This window comes from Helicoverpa zea, chromosome 11 (genome assembly GCF_022581195.2).
Source record: "Helicoverpa zea isolate HzStark_Cry1AcR chromosome 11, ilHelZeax1.1, whole genome shotgun sequence".
NCBI lineage: Eukaryota > Metazoa > Arthropoda > Insecta > Lepidoptera > Noctuidae > Helicoverpa > Helicoverpa zea.
Genome location: NC_061462.1, coordinates 6,031,152 through 6,047,444, shown reverse-complemented (window position 1 = coordinate 6,047,444; position 16,293 = coordinate 6,031,152). Strand labels below are relative to the sequence as shown.

Sequence of the window (16,293 nt, the reverse complement as noted above, 5' to 3'; positions counted from 1 at the left end):
GGTCACACCATATTACAGCTTCGCGCTCTGCGATCGCCGAATGTACCCGAATGCCAACCGATAATAGCCGAACGCTTGTATTGATGCCGGGAAAACGTTTTCCGCGCCATTTTCTCTGGCGCCAGTTGCTAGTGTGAGGGAGTTTTTTGGCAAACAAAGCCAATGGGTGCCCCTGATTTCAAAAGGGTACCGGTGAAGAACAAAGGCATATAAATCTCTATTGAATATTTTTTTTATGGTAAGGTTAAATGAAGTACCTATACTTATGTAAAATTTGATTAGAAGGTAGGTACACTTGTGATTTTTTATTTCGTTTAAATTAAAAGATCATCAAACAGTCTTTGTTCTACCGATAAAACAATATTTAGGTACGCAAGGACAGTATTCTCATTATTTCGTAGATTTGTACGTAACTTAGTTTAGATTTAGCTTTGTCTGTTAAACATTTCTAAGAGACCCTTGACACGTAGGACATTTATGGATAAATCTATTCTCCATTTGGCAGTATTCCGTACAAATCTATCAGTTTTGTGAATGCTAATTAACACACTTTTATTTTGTTAGCTGGACTTGTATGTAGGTAACTATGTACTTGAATTTAAGGCTTCCATAGATAGCTTTATGAAAATTGGCAGCTGTATGTAGTTCTGATGATAATAGTATTATATGAAACTGAACTGTGGAACTGATCAGATTATGTAGGAAGTCGTAAGAATTGGAAGAATTGGAACTTCATGATAGATTATGGTTTTGCACGTTCATTTATAAAAAGCGTTGTTTTGCTAACATTTTTTAAACTATTAATTATTATTTTTTTCATAATTGTGAATATAGCCTTTTCTTATAATTTAATATCAGCCTAAACTGGTTGAACCCAACGACATGAATTTGATACTTAGATAAAATTCTCGATTATTTTTTTCTCAGGGCCCTGATAACATAGGTTCAGAAAACAACTAGCATCTTCTATCATCTAGCATTACTGACTCTTTGGCCAGATTCCTTTTTCGTCAATCATAACTTGATGTAAATATTCAGGATGACGATGTAAATATTTATTTCTATCCTATCTGGTGCTGACTGGTCTGGTCTATATAGCCTATCTGGTGCTGACTAATATAATAAAGAGGAAACATTTTTATTTTGTTAAAGACCCCGTAACTATTGCACAGATTTCAAAAATTCTTTCACTATTGGCAAGCTAGACCATCCCCTAGCGACAGGCCAAATTTTGTCCGTGTGCGGGAAGATGTTCTCCCGGAACATGAATGAAACTGGAGGAAAAGAGCTAGTATTTAATACTTAATACTTACAAGTCCTGTATTCAGTTCAATTTTTATTTATTCTATTCTCCATCCATTATTTTAAGAGGTAGGTACTTATTAGCAATTGTGCTGCTATCGTTTTTCATTCGCTATAGACATAATCTTAATAATGATCAATGACTGGATCCACTCGTACATTCGTTCGAAACACCAAATGTTCAGATCCTAGTTTCCTGCAGCTCGTTCGAAAAATATTGGAGCATTATGTCAAGAAAATTCAAGTAGGTATGAAGTGGTAGTAGAACCGCATGAACTCCACATGCTGTAGTTTGGGATAAACACTTTTAGATAAAACCTATAGGGAATCCTGTATCTTTGATATTCAGTAATTGAAAAATGACCCGTTAAATTTTTTTTTGTTGATTTGACTTTGGTCTTGCGACAAGGATAGGGGTTTAAAATTATATATCAATTTAACAATAATATTTCTATAAATTGTTTTAAATATCCAAAATCAGTTGATATAATAAAATTACAGCTGAAATCTTCAAATGTTTGAATAGTTGAAGTTAATATTCGTCAAAGTCTCATCTATTTTGAATTTGTTTTTGACTACAACAAACAATACAATGAACTAATTGAAGATAACACCAAACTGAACTTTTAATAGTTTATTATAAAATTATTTACGGTTTTTTGTATTTTTGTCATTATAAACGTACTTAATAAATAATAATAAATTTAAAAACACGTACAACGTGTGTTTACAGTATGTTTAATTTAATCTTACTTTAGTATGTACAGTCATAGGTAGAAAGTTGTACAAAACGATAGTGCATAGATGTTGTATTCGTATAAAAAAGGGGGTAGTCCGTATCTAAGATGGCGTATACGGGGTGTCGATGTCACCAAAGGTGTGGGCGTGGGCGGCGCGCGGCGGGCGACGGCGGCGCGGCGACTGTGCGCGCCGGCCGACGTCCGCCGAGCAGACGCCGGCGCAAGCGCGATCTATTTAGCCCTCCGCGGGTGCTTCTTCGCCCTCCGGTGCCGCCGCCGCCGCCCCCTTAGGCTTAGGTCCCTGCCATCCATCGCACATTTTTCGGAGGAACGCTGAAAATATAATTAGAAACGCATTAGAAAATCATACAAGAAAGTTGTTAAACTTGTTATTTGCAAATAAATGAGTTACATGGTGACATGTTGAAAAATGATGTCAAGATTTATAGAACTCTAGACACTGGTTATGTCCTAAGAAAGAACTATAAGTAGATTAAATAGAATGTCAAGCAATAAAACGATAGTAACAAAAGTAACAACAATAGAAATATAGTAGAGCTGTAAAATTATAATAAAGCTTTTAAATATTAGACAAATATGTAGTTAGAAGAAACAGAGCAGAGCGATAGCTAACTTGTGTACGTCGGCGAACTTACGATCTTATAACTAAAGATATGACGAGATGTGGTGCCTCTACGCCATCACCTTCTTCAGGAATGCTGTAAATGTAAAATCGGTAAGACAGGGGAACACACACAAGACCAGGACCCTCATGCTTCATACACTTGGGTTGACAAATGACAAAGGGGCACTGATACTTTTCATTCCTTTTACAGATAATGTTTCGACATGGGTAATTTTGTGATGTCATTCTTTTAGGAAATACTACTTTGGTGGTCATAATCATGCAGTATTTAAAATCCTTAACTAAGGAACTTGGAGTATCTACGCAATTTCAGGAGCCCGTAAACATAAGATACATATGTTGGTAGGTAGGTAGGTAAATACTTTGGTAACATTCCAAAACCTTCAAGATAATGTAACACAAATTAACTAATTCGAATTAACTAATTCATGATAATCATGTACCTACATGACTTCTACAGAAAACAATACCATGATCATATACTTCTAAAACGTAAACATTTTAATATTTTACACAGCTTTAAAATATTTGATACTCACGTGCATAGGGGATCATGCCATCGTCATCTTCAGGGTCCATGCAGTCCTTTGTGACTTCAGCGACTTCGTTATCTTCCAGTTTCTCACCTAATGACAATGATAAGCAAAAATATCAAAATACTCTATCAACACTAGCATTTTAACGTTTACTATTTCCTATTCTCCTTTACTCCTAAACATATAGGTTACATAGAAACCGAAAATCTAAATTAGCTATGTTACAAAAAAACATCGTTTCGAAACGACGATCATAATGGCTTCTAGCCAAGTGATTTCAGTTCACGTCCAACTGGAAATGAAGTCGATGCCAATTTATCTTATTGACATGTCGAGTTGAAGCCTCACAAAAAATAAAAATAGCTTGGCTGATCGAAATAAACAACAACGTACTGTAATCAGCGGATGTAAGAACAACAATGACTCATTTAAAACAGACTTTATCAAAACAGCAGATTTGTCTCTAGATTGAAATGAACCGTGGAAGGAATTATACCTGCTTCGTTACCTACGAAGCAGGTATAATTCTTCTAGATTATTCTTACCTAACGCAAGGAGAGTGTGTGTAAGCTCGGCGCCAAGCATCAGACCGTTCTCGTTCTTGTCGTACAGTTTCAGACATTCCAAGAAGTCCTCGTACTGACCCTGGTCTTTGTCTTTCTTTGCTTGGCTGTAGATGGGAAGGAACTCGTCAAGCTGAAAATACAACAACAGTTTTGTCATCAGCAACTCATAATTTTTGTATCTCCGATATCAAAGAAAGATGATATTTTTGGATGTAGAACATCATTTAACTCACTCGCTTTCATCAAATTTGTTTCAGAAAAGGTGGTTACTTTGCCATTTCCTATGAACGTTTTTCTATTGTGCAAAAGAACAGTCACATTTTTTTGATTCCCCTATATTACGGTTAGCTATATGACAGTATTGCTACTTACAGTGAGCTGCTTCTCGCCCTTCTTCTTGGTACCACCGAGCTTCTCGATGGTGGCCAATGTGGGGTTGGAGTTAAGTGCCCTCAGGATGTCTCCGAGGTTGAAGGCGTCGACCTTGCCGGAGCCATCGAAGTCGTAGATGGAGAAGGCGAAGGATGCCCCTGCGAAACAAATGCATTCATGCTGAATGTTGTCAACAAAAATCCTTAACCGAAGCTCTTAAATTTTATATTAAGAATATTACGTTGTTTTCGTATTGTATTAAGTTGGTATTACTAAGATATTGTTAGAAAAGTCTCGAAACCAGGCTCAGCTACTATGTAGATTTGTTAAATTGCATTAAATATTAAATACTCCATTCTTGATCGCAATTCCAAACTTCTCGTGTTCGAGATAAACTTTATCATTGTTTACTTTAGTTTAAATTTCTTAAATTGAAATTGAAATATTTAATTTAATATTCACGAAAGTTCTCGAAATAACGCTCAGTATAAATCAGGTACGGAACAGGGCGTAGGCGGACATTCTTCGCTAAGAATAATACTTTCCACGATACGTTTCAATATATTCGGTGTGAACTCCTGAGTTACATTCTAATTATAACCCGATTGAAACTGTACCCTAAATTAAACCGACTGAAGGTTCCATTGCCAAAATTTTAATTGAAAATGTACTTTAATATGAATTAAAATATTTATTTATTAATATTAATTGTTGAATGCAAAATTCAATTAAACTTCTAAATGATCTAGGTCATATTTCATTAAAATTATTCAACTCAAATTATTCAACGAATTTTAGTAAATTCTCTCAAAGATTTATTGGATTGATCTTCATTACTCGGCGCATGCGTAAAGTGCATAAGGATCAGCTGACTCAAGATCATTTACCGACCTTGATAATGACAGCTGATTTATCGTTGCAAATGTAAATGAAGTGACAGATATCCGTTGCATAAAATGTACCTACATCTACATATACGTATACTTTGATTCCCACGCTAAAACATACGTAGCACGTTGCAGTGAAATCTGAGTGGAGTTTCTCTGTTTGGGCGGGCGGCGATTCGGGATCACGTGACGCAATAGTTTAATTTTGGAACGCAGCGCGCGCGCAGCATGGCCGTGCCACTGGCGCTGCCGCCCGGCATCTCTTAGTAACGCGCACCTTTTATGAGAAACGATGCTAATCTTAGATGTTATGTTCCTCGCTCTCGTTTCATTTATGTAATGTCCCGTTACTAAACGTTTATTATGTTAAGACATGCTGACACATAACATGGCATTCGATGACATTTAAGTTTGTACTTACAAAAATACAATTTTATTTAGTCTTGTTATCAAAGTTAGATGTCCCTACAATTTAAAACAACATCCAAATACATTTCCTTTAGTAATTTGCCTAAGTTAGAGTTTCTTAGTCATTAACTGGTAAAATATAAAGATTTCAAAAGTACTTACTTTCAACGTCGTTCTTGCTGAGGTCGCTCTGAAAATTACCAAAAATATTTCGTTAAATCCTTGTATGTAACAGGTGCCATGCATAGTGTAGTTGTATTAGTTGGTGTGTATTCACAGCTTTGCAGCTCGGTTTGTGTAGAAGCATTCGGATTATACGATACCATCTTCTTTCACTGGTTATATGCACAACACTATTTTATATTATTGCGGATGATGAAGTGATGATATCCGAGTCGCTCGCGAGCATCCGGTCTGCGGAATAACTTGCACGAGGAAAAAACGTATTTACTTTTACGTATTTATCACTTGCTAAGCTAACAGTCCATTTTCTCACTTAACACCGTTCCACATTTTCACTGCCGTCAGTGACTCACCATTTTGTGTGGTGTTAGTTGGTTCCCTCCCGGTCTTCACTGGCAGACGTTCAGACAAGAAGTGGGGCTCGGTAACTTTTCGCGGGACTGTTTTAACTGGCTTAGATGGCGCACCCGTCTGGATATTTGAGATTTAGCCCAGGAATCCGCGACCGTTCTATTTTCGGCGGACTCGGTCCGTATCCATAGCGTCTTCGAACACATACAACGCCTACTGGTGTAAGAGAGACGAAAAGATTTTCCACCTGCCCTATGTGTGGATACGTGGTAACGCCAATTGTAATGGTAAATCTACATTTATGCTAAACTATTTCGATCGGATCGCCACAGTTATACGCTCTGCAGAATGAAGGTGTTCAGAATATGTTCGAAATGAACTGTTTGTCTTGATGTAGGAAATAAGTTATGTTATTCCCGATTGCGTACACAGGCGATATGCATAGATCATGGCGGAAAACTCAATGAAAGATACAGATGGTCACTTAAACCTTTATTCATACGAGATAAACGAAACAAGATTACAACATACGGAATTTGTCTGATCACACACAGATTTTTGGAAAATTAGTACTCGCCGCATTCGTCAGGTTTTACGTCAAAAGTATATTCCTTCCATCGAGAAGATTGAACGAGGGCTTCGTTCACTGTATTGAACTTCCATACAACTGCACGAGTCGGTGAGGGGGACCTCAGGAGGCGTTGATCCAAAAGACTGGCAGCTCGACGCCTTGCGTCCGGAGATAAGGGACATAATCCGCGTGCAGCAAACGGAATACGATTTTCCTTAAAAGATACAATTGAATCTTATTTCAATTTGTTAAAAACAATAATAATATTGAATTATGTTCAAAATGTTTCAAAATCAATCATTAAGTACTTTAATGATCACAAAATAGGATCATACTCGACCCTTGGTTGACTACAGGATTAGGTTTGAGCGGCAACATATAAAGAAGCTACAAATTCTATGCAATGAGTAACGCATGCAATAGTTTGAGTTTATTCGAGATCAAACGAAAAGTTGGTGTGCTTTATTTTTATAATCATTAACTGTGACAAAACATCTCACGCATCGTTAAGTAGTCATGTCGTGAGATAGCTTTAATCTGGTGACTCATCAAGAGACAGTAGCAGTTATTCTCGCACCTTGCGTTTCCCAGGTGTCCTACGTCGCCACCATCCTCGGATACAAGCCAGAAGTCTGGCGCCTTGAGAGCGACACCTACTGACCAATGAACTTTTTTTTGATCCGCTTGCCGCTGCAGAAATCGCTGACGTTGCTGCTAACTCCTTCATTTTTGGCTGCAAGTAGCAAATATTACATAAAGTATTTACTTGAAGAAATATTCTGAAATAAATCTTAAATTACTTACACAAGTTTCTGGTTCTTCCTCTTGACGATTTGATAAGTTTTCATCGGATGTATTGGCAGTCATTAACTCCACTTCTTGTAGAGTCATACCTTTTGGATCCTCTAAAATTGGGTCAACTTCATCTTCTGAATTTTGGTCATAGTCACCTAATTCGAGAAAACGTACCTAAATAAATACCTGATGAAAATAATATTTGTTCCATACACAATAATATTACTCACGATTTAAAGTTAAGTAAGCATTTTCATATCGAGCGACATCATTGCTCTCCACCAATTTTTCTGGTATTTCATCAGTAAGCTAAAAATGTTTGAAAACTTATGTTATAATATTTATTCTACTAAAAGTAACTAGGTAGATAAAATAATTGTCGCAAAATCATTAATGTATTAAAAGCTATAAAAGTGAAAAAAACACCTCTCTTATTTGTACAGCAGGAACCAGATGAGACGCTGCAAAGTTTCTATCGGTATCACCAGCACCATCATCTCGTATGTAAAACGCTATATCTCTGTCAATATCCTCGGCATAAGCGTCTGTCAAAAATGAGTAGTCCGATTGCTCCGGACTCGAAGATCTTTCTACCGGCAATGCACCAGCTATCGATTGCAATGGCTGTTCTATTGTCATAGCCAACGCAGTGTTTACATAAGACTCCATTATTTTATTCATTGCTTCAGTAAGAAGTTCACTGGGCTCAGCAGTACTATGCACAATTTCGGTCTCGTCGCATATTACAACCCTTTCAACATCACTCATGTCAAAAAGATGATTGATAAACATCGATGTTGATTTGGTTAACTCGTTCTGACGCTACAAATAGTCGATCCATTTAGAGAAAAAAGAATTAAGTAATACGGTTCTCGAAAAAATGTTGTTAGACAAACTTACAATATCAAGTTCTTCGTCTCCTTGACCAATCAAACTAGACTCTGGCCTATTTTTTTGTAATTCATCTGAAATATATTCTCTTTTAGTAGAACATCTAATTACTCGCTAAAGGACCATGGGTCAAATTGGGCTCATTGTCCAACAGAGTTTATAGCATATGCCGTTGTGAAGGTTTTTGTTTGTACTAAAATTGTTACTATGGGCACTACCTTCAATTCCATGGCAAAAAAAAGATATGCACCTAAATAGGTTTACATATTACGTAGGTATACATTCTGGTTAACAGAAACGAAATGGGTCGAGATGCCATCGCTCAGTATTACTACTCGTGTCTAACAGGTAGACGCTCAGTAGGAAGTTGTGCTCATATCATTTCAATAATATGGTATCTAGGGTGAGGCAGGCACTCACAATTTAATCCACCGGCAGGATATTTAGACGACATTATTATTGATATTGATTGAAATGTTAACAAAAATAATTTTAACTGTTAGCAGCTGTTTCATTTTTTATGTATACATTAAACCTGGAATTAAAACTAGTTAAAGGTGTTCAATAACAAAACCTACACTGCCATAACAGCAGTACTTTTTGCAGAATATTAGTTTATTTATGGTCGGAGAAAAATATTTATAGCAAAATAACCCCATGGATTCTTCGCAAAAATGAGTTTAAATCTTTATATTTAGTGCTTTACAAGTATATTCAAAGTGGTCTCATCTCTGTTGGTGGGTGAGCCCAGGCTTCATACATTTTTGCCCATGGTCCTTTCTACTTAATATAAATAGGCCTTTAAGATGGGTCGAATTTCCTACACATATAAGAGTACCGTCCTCTCCTTTGATATAAAATACTAAATTCATCTATCAAGTTGTGTAAATCATGGTTGTGTGATCATGGTTTTTGTTAAAGTCAATATATAAAACAAAACTCTTAAGACTGTTAAATATTATATTATCAGTAGCATTGTTTCAGCCACTTAAAATAATTTGGCAGGCATCTGAAATGTTACCTGAGTAAAATTACCTGTAACTTTTTCCGGCGTCGATGTAGCAACTACATTGGCAGCATGCTCTATCTTATTTTCATTCACGATGTCACTGTCGCCCTTTGACGCCTCGAACGATGTATCTTCATCATCAGCGTCGCATTGTTTATCACTTTCAATTTTTTTCAACATTGCCTGATAGCGCCAATGCTGACCACCTGTGCTGGTCAAAATTGAAGCTAATTTAATTCACCTCTTTTCATACTCATCTAACCAAATTGTACCCAGAGAGGAACGTTTTTGATTTATAGGATCTTAATTTGTTCATTCACAATTAGGTAGGCTAAGTAGGTTACCTACTACATTCTACAAGGAATGTATTTGTAGAGAGACTGAATGACTATTAATTTCAAAGATCTAGATTCTAGATTATCTTCAGATCTTACTACATTTAGAATTGCTGCTGAGATAGAAGCCCTTTTACCACGTTATTGCATTTACTGCTGAAGGAAAATATATATCGTGCTAAGTAATATATAACGTTTACTTTTACATATCAGTAATAATAAACTTTTTACCCGTTTCAGTAGCACTGTTTGCTATAACAAAAGCTTCATCCAAAACCTGGCTGACAAGATGGACTGCCAACAAGGCGGCAACTCGCGGGTCGCGGCCTTGCTCGCCGTCGACTGTATACAACAAATTTCAGTAATAGTTTTACTTGTAATTGTAATAATCGTAGCTTTAAGTATCTAAAAATAAATATCTATAAACATAAATAATAATTCTAAATCCAAGAACACACCTTCCTTGTTTATCATCTTGACGGTTTTGAATGACATTGTTTTTTTTTTTATTATTTCACTTTCCAGCCAGCAATCATTAGCAACCTACTCCAAAACGATTACTTCATCAGTAAAAAGTATAAGGTTTACTTTTTGATTCATAGGTATGGTGGAAAATAAATTCAAAAGGTGCATTTTCATACGTAGATAGGGTAATTATGTTTGTATTTTGTTTACAATTGTATATATAAAATGTAGCAGTCGTTCTAGAAAGTGCAACATTACCTCGTTTCCCAGAGCAGGTCTAGAAATATTTAAATATCTGCATCTAACTACGTAGTTAAATTAAGAATACAGTAAAACATTAACATTTTGAAATGTTCAAGATACGTAGATATTGTTGCAACAAGATAAAATAAATGCAGTTTTAGGGTAGGTACCTATATAATTGGACTATAGTCTATATATATAGGCATCTGAAATGTCTTAGCTCTCTACTAAGATATGCTATTGCATTTATCGTGATTTCTATTGGACTACACTAAATGGCACTGTTTCAAATCAATATCAACTAAAAAATTTAAGAGGAAAAGGAAAAAAATATATTTTAGTTTTTCAAATTAAAATATTTCGACATAAACTTATTACTCTTCTCATACAAAATACCTCTATGATAAACTTCTTATATCAGTATCAATAATTTTAAAGTCTTCCACGAATAAGTTCCTCAAATACCTACGTAAAAAGCAGTTTTCCATTCAAAACACAACGTCGCTATTTCGGTAACGCCCAGCCAATAGCTATAGTATGTTGCATATATTTGAAAACTTCAACCTCGTTCTATTTTTGTCGAAGTTTCGTGAAATCATATTGTATCACAGAATAGAGTATCCGTTATCAACGAGAAAATTAGTAATTTTACGACAAAAAAATATTTAGTTTTAAGTCATAAATCACGTTTAGTCTTAAAGACAAACAAAAAAATTAATGACCTACTAACGAGTTGGCCCATAAATAAAGATGGAAATGGAGGTGTGTCACAAGGTGTGCGAAAAAATGTGAAATTCTATAGGGCGAAGACAATATAGACGATTGTTACAAGTAAACATGACGTCATCGTTACTTAGCTTCTTGTTAACGATTGGCACGAAATAAATAGAGCTATTGTTACAGAATTAGTACCTAGCTTTATTAACATCTCAAAAGCTTTTGCACAGTCTATGCGACAACAATACACTGGTACTTTTGACAAACGTTTATTTAAATCACAGACCTCCAGTCCATACATTTCGGAGCAAGATATTGCACAAAATAAATATACTCCATACGTGATTCATTTAACATGCAATGACGTAATGCAGGTGATATCTTTACATTATTTTTACTGAATGTGGGCGGTAATAAATAGAGTCGTATGGAATGTTACGAATAATACATAGATCCGTGAATTTTAAAATAATAGGTGTTTTCTTATATCACAGGCACAGCGACTTTACAAAACGATCTTTGGTTGAACGACATTTGCAGTATTTACGGATATGAACATGCTCCTATGGAAAGAACTGTTGAATTCTAGGCAGCCTTTTTGCATTACCCATACAGACAAATTAGTATATCACCTTGATATAGCATTATGCTTTGCCATATAACGCTAAGTACTGCCAACATTAAGACTATATGTAGAAGAAAATACTGGTGAAAGGATACCAGTGCCCGCAAAGCATACAAATTAGGATACAGCCAAGATTTTCTATCCAAATCAGAGAAGGGGTGCAGAATTGTCAAATTGGATAAAATATTATGATGAACAGAACATTTGACTCACTCTCGCGAACGAGATAAAATACCTGTGCCAATTATATAATAATGCGCACTGTGATTGATGCAAATGGAGTAACAAGTCGCGCATGACACGCTTGATGAAAATTGAGAAGTGTACTAAGTAAGTGTCACTCATTACTACTAAACTACGCCTGTTTTAATAATTATCTGCAGACCAAAGACCTTACTGGGATAACTGTAGGTAGACTGTTACCTTCATGATTTAATAGAAGTAGCAGTGGCTTTTGAGGTTCCTAAGCAAGCTACATCTTGAAATAAATGTTTATTCCCTTTATCATAATGTACAATGAAAAGGCTGAAACCCAGCTGAAGCAGTACGAAGAATTCGGAATTCAAATATTTGCAACTGTAGGAAAATCTTGATTTTTATCGGAGTAGGAACCTATTCTATTACCTATTTAAGGTCCATTAAAACACAACTCACTTTGCCTACTCATGTTTCAATTTTCAGATTTATTAAAATGATGACGAAATGAAATTTATTTTATTTTAATCCTCACTAGGTAATTTATGAGTTTTTCCCTATAAACGAAACTAACATCGGCTAATTGGCTATAAAATCTGATGGCTGCATAAAACAATGACAATGTATGTGGACACAACTAACGGAAACAATCTACAAAATGGGTACTGTTATATAGTGCCGGCGCTCCCTGACCGTCTCTATTTATAAAGTAAATTGCCTGCCGCAAAGTGAACTTTGATATCTATGCCAATCTTGTTAATTCAATGTCTTTATGTTTACCATTTTATTTGGGGACATTTCATATAAATTACCTACATGTATGAGGGTTGCTAAAACGATAGTCATTGCTCACTTTATTTTGTTAAGTAGGCACTTCATTTTTTTTATATATGTATAACTTAGGTGAGTACATAATTGATGATGTATATGAGCTCTTTCAAATTGGCCGTTTTTAGCCATAAGTACTTATACTCTTTTAGATTAATATCACTAACGTCTACGACTGTCTAACAAATACGTATTTTATCCTGTCTTCTTCTCATAGCAACGAACTGTAGGTAGGTTCAAGCCACTTAGAATTTGAGATGTGGCATTATACAATCTGAAGCATTCTTGTTAACAACTTTTCCTTTCCATTTTAATTAATAAACATTGTGAGATAAAAAATACTCAAGTGTTCTATGTAAATACACTATTCAATCAGTTTTTTTTCAAGAACACTTGAATAAAACTTGCCCTACATTTTCAGCTGCTCGGGGAGCAGCCATATTGGCGTTTCTATAGCAACCGGAGGCTGCCTCTCCGCCTCTCGACCCGCGCGCACAGATCAATGCTGAAAATCTTATAGGGTTGGTACGACAACAATATCAATTTATATGGAGATTTAAGATGATATGTTTATTTACTTGTCTTTAATCATATCAGAATCAAATTTTCATAAATATTACAAATAGACTTCAGTAGAACAACTCATAATGACCGTAGTTAAATAAGTGAATGCAACCATTAGTGCATGAACTTTTCTGTGAAACGTGCGTAGGTGCTTTTAAGTGGAAAAATGCAATAATTACTACGGTCTCGGCCAACAAGCATGTTTCCAGTAGGTACATGACATGTGTCGACTGCATAAATTAAGAAAAACTTAGCTTCGCCAACCCTATACGTCTGTCTGGTTACAATTGCGCGGAACCTCATTCCCAGTCTCGCGTCCCATGGAAGAGGTCCTCGCTTCCCTTCTAACTTCCCCATAGTGCAACCATAGGATGTAAACAGTGGTGCTTCCCATAAGTTTCCAACCATGTGTTAATTACTGCAAGTGAGGTATGTTTGCGAACTGTACTTAATGGAATTGTTTTGCTTAAGTACCTACTTTAATTATGTAACACCTTTTAAGTTCATTAGTTTAACAAAGGTAAGATAATTATTTTCCTACGTGTTTAAGGTTCAAATGGTCGCCTGTTCGTATAGTATTTAATGTTTTCCAAATTTAATGGTTGACGACTCCAACTAGGCACTTTAGACTCATGTCTCAATTTTATGTTAATTTATTTTTACTGTCCACAAAATCTGAATTCTACCTGGCTAAATGACTGTCCAACATAAGAACCACACGACATTTTATATCATCTTACCTTTGCCTTAATTTTTATGGCGATTAGTTCCATAAAAAATCTGTCACTGTGTTGTATCAGGAATCCTTCCTTGCTATGAAAACCAAAGACATGTCCGAGGAAGACCCCAATTCCGAGGAGGTGGTTCCGATTCCGGTTCAAATATTCCTTTGGAGACAAACCACCCCGTTCGTGAGACCGCGCCTCGGAAAAGTTCACGATGCCGCCTGCATGGTAAGTACATCTCTATGACAATCATAAAATTGTGTAATGTACTTCGAAAACGCCTACTCAAATCTGAATGTTTGCAAAATGTGTAAATACGCACAGCACTGGCTGATTTCTGTGGTCGGTGTCTTTTCCTGATTGAAAAAAAGATGCGGTTTGGTGCGGAAAAGATCTCCATCTAATGTTTAATTAGTTAGAGAATAATATCAAATATTTTTTAAAAAGTGGATATTTGGAGTAGGTAATATTTGGAAAAAAAAAAACCTCTATGGAAACGTCTGAATTTAATGTTTGCGATTCAAAGCCCATAAGCGTTACACTTAGAGCACTATAAACACTACATTTATCTTGACCGCTCTACTTAAACGTGCGCCTTATTGTCTTTGTTGGAATCTTCTTTGTAAGTAAGAACATGTTGTTTAACTGGCTATGAGGTCTTAGCCTGTCCACTCTGCACATTGTGTACTCAATATCTGCACCAGCAAAGTAACTCCCGTATGGTCTAGTGGCTAGGATACCTGGCTTTCACCCAGGAGGCTCGGGTTCGATTCCCGGTACGGGAAATCTTTTTGTATTTAACAATTTTATGTGTTTGTAGTATCTAATTGTTGTTGATTGTCACTTATTTGTTGATAACACGCAGTTCTGTCAACGTGCTCCTGGACACCATGTAAGTAATCACATTGTTGTGCTTTATGCTATACTCACTCACCATTTAAAATTTTATTTGCGTAACGCTCAAAACAATACCAGTTAAATATCATTACTTTGTGATAGTTTTACCAAAAACAGGCTTGCACCCGCGGTTTCAATCGCAGGTACTTCCCTCCTCGGGACACGCGAGCTTCGTTTAATTATTTAAAAAAATAATTTTGGAAAAACTCATTCAATAACCTTTTAATTTTTTCAAGTTAATAAAATTAATCAAGCCAATATTCTTCTCATTTCATTTTGTCTCATTTATTTACATCTCATTGAAATATCTTGGAGTTTTTTAATTAATAGCAACATCCTATCCTTGTTTAAAAAAAATTATCAAATTGACAGCTTAGTGACATTGACATGTTTTTGTTTACCTTCTTGTTTCTAAAAGTTAAATAGAATTTACAAAATAATTCACAAATTACCAATAAAATTCTTATTTTTATGTTTCAACCACCCAGGAAGTTAAAGAAGCATGTAAGGTAAGATATGTTTCAAAGAAAATTATGTTCTTAGTTTAAAAAATCCATTATTCATCAGTACCTATGTACTAATCCAAAGCAAGTTTTCTTATTATTATTTTCTGTTTATATTACCAAATGAATGAGTACTAATTTAAGAACTAATTCGGTAACCAGTTGTTCGAAACAAAAGCGTTTTTATGTATTTTCTGTTTTAAAACCTTACCATGTAATAATTTCAGTCGTTTGAAAAAGTTCTGGTACAGAACTTGCGCTTCGGCCTATCTATCAGCTTAGCAGAAGCTATAGAGTCTATACCGCGATGGCGTCTCATACAAGCATCTCTGCCCCATGTGATGCATGCATTGGCAGCATTGCTGCACAACAGGTAAATACATTTTTGTTCTTGTACAAAACCTCAGACACAATCAACAGCAATCTCTTTAAAATAAAGATTTAATACTCTTTTGAAAAGGCGTAAAATTGTTGATAACAGTTTTTCAGTAAAAAAAATAATTAATTAATTTTAAAACCTAGATATTCCAAGATGATAACAGAAACAGTTACATTGAACAAGATTAAATATAATAAAATCTGTACCGTTGTCTTATGATGACACTTTTATAAACCATCGCTGAAAATATACTATGCTGTATCTTAAAGATGAGCATTTATTATATTGAATACATACTGGACCAAATATCGAATTTATATTGTTTATTTCAGAGTAAAAGACAACATGCAATCATTAGGAAACGTGGAAACAAAGCTGCTGTACACATTGCATTGGATCCTCCTTGATGCATCGGATGAATGCATTGAGAGTGACTATGAGAATGGAATCTACTATTCAAATCCTTTTCATTATCTGTTTTCAATTCCTGCTTTGACGGTAAACATTACTGAAATACTATTTTCTTCAATAATATAAAATACTTTTTCTTTTAGCTTCTT

The 16,293-nt window shown here is 35.4% G+C and overlaps 3 protein-coding genes and 1 non-coding gene across 5 annotated transcripts in view; 2 read left to right on the top strand and 2 right to left on the bottom strand.

Moving 5' to 3' along the window:
• Window positions 1–2,024: 2,024 nt before the first annotated feature.
• On the bottom strand, window positions 2,025–6,122 carry LOC124634389 (myosin light chain 1). 2 transcript variants are annotated; one of them, XM_047169957.1, is made up of 7 exons: window positions 5,994–6,122; window positions 5,620–5,647; window positions 4,163–4,320; window positions 3,770–3,920; window positions 3,228–3,314; window positions 2,699–2,761; window positions 2,025–2,375 (listed from the first exon to the last, which is right to left on the bottom strand). In XM_047169957.1, exons 1-6 carry the CDS (start codon window positions 5,994–5,996, stop codon window positions 2,736–2,738), a joined length of 453 nt encoding a protein of 150 aa, XP_047025913.1. In that variant the 5' UTR covers window positions 5,997–6,122; the 3' UTR covers window positions 2,025–2,375; window positions 2,699–2,735. The 2 variants fall into 2 exon arrangements, with proteins under 2 accessions (XP_047025913.1, XP_047025914.1); XM_047169958.1 differs by lacking the exon at window positions 5,994–6,122 and adding an exon at window positions 5,781–5,798.
• A 346-nt stretch (window positions 6,123–6,468) lies between these two features.
• LOC124634388 lies at window positions 6,469–9,960 on the bottom strand. Its single transcript, XM_047169956.1, has 8 exons — window positions 9,824–9,960; window positions 9,284–9,463; window positions 8,258–8,322; window positions 7,784–8,179; window positions 7,588–7,666; window positions 7,367–7,512; window positions 7,140–7,295; window positions 6,469–6,776 (listed from the first exon to the last, which is right to left on the bottom strand). The coding sequence occupies exons 2-8, from the start codon at window positions 9,435–9,437 to the stop codon at window positions 6,558–6,560; spliced, it is 1,215 nt and encodes a 404-aa protein (XP_047025912.1). The 5' UTR covers window positions 9,438–9,463; window positions 9,824–9,960; the 3' UTR covers window positions 6,469–6,557.
• A 4,075-nt stretch (window positions 9,961–14,035) lies between these two features.
• Window positions 14,036–16,293, top strand: part of LOC124634343 (protein unc-80 homolog) — a 30,335-nt gene continuing 28,077 nt past the window's right edge. Inside the window, exons 1-5 of the mRNA XM_047169891.1 lie at window positions 14,036–14,182; window positions 14,820–14,846; window positions 15,340–15,360; window positions 15,582–15,727; window positions 16,066–16,231. Coding sequence (XP_047025847.1) covers window positions 14,045–14,182; window positions 14,820–14,846; window positions 15,340–15,360; window positions 15,582–15,727; window positions 16,066–16,231 — 498 coding nt within the window. The 5' untranslated portion in view covers window positions 14,036–14,044. The remainder of the gene's footprint in view (window positions 14,183–14,819; window positions 14,847–15,339; window positions 15,361–15,581; window positions 15,728–16,065; window positions 16,232–16,293) is intronic.
• Window positions 14,668–14,739, top strand: Trnae-uuc. The gene has a single exon. It is a non-coding gene; the product is annotated as a tRNA-Glu (tRNA).

Bases quoted from the DNA above. Each gene is read 5' to 3' on its own strand.
- LOC124634389 (XM_047169957.1), bottom strand. The intron at 3,921-4,162 runs GTAAGTAGCAAT...TTGTATTTTCAG, and splicing joins AGGGCGAGAAGCAGCTCACT to CTTGACGAGTTCCTTCCCAT. The intron at 3,315-3,769 runs GTAAGAATAATC...CATTGTCATTAG, and splicing joins ACACACTCTCCTTGCGTTAG to GTGAGAAACTGGAAGATAAC.
- LOC124634388 (XM_047169956.1), bottom strand. From the start codon at position 9,437: ATGTTGAAAAAAATTGAAAGTGATAAACAATGCGACGCTGATGATGAA. The intron at 8,180-8,257 runs GTAAGTTTGTCT...GACTATTTGTAG, and splicing joins GAGACGAAGAACTTGATATT to CGTCAGAACGAGTTAACCAA. The intron at 7,296-7,366 runs GTAAGTAATTTA...TGCTACTTGCAG, and splicing joins AGGAAGAACCAGAAACTTGT to CCAAAAATGAAGGAGTTAGC.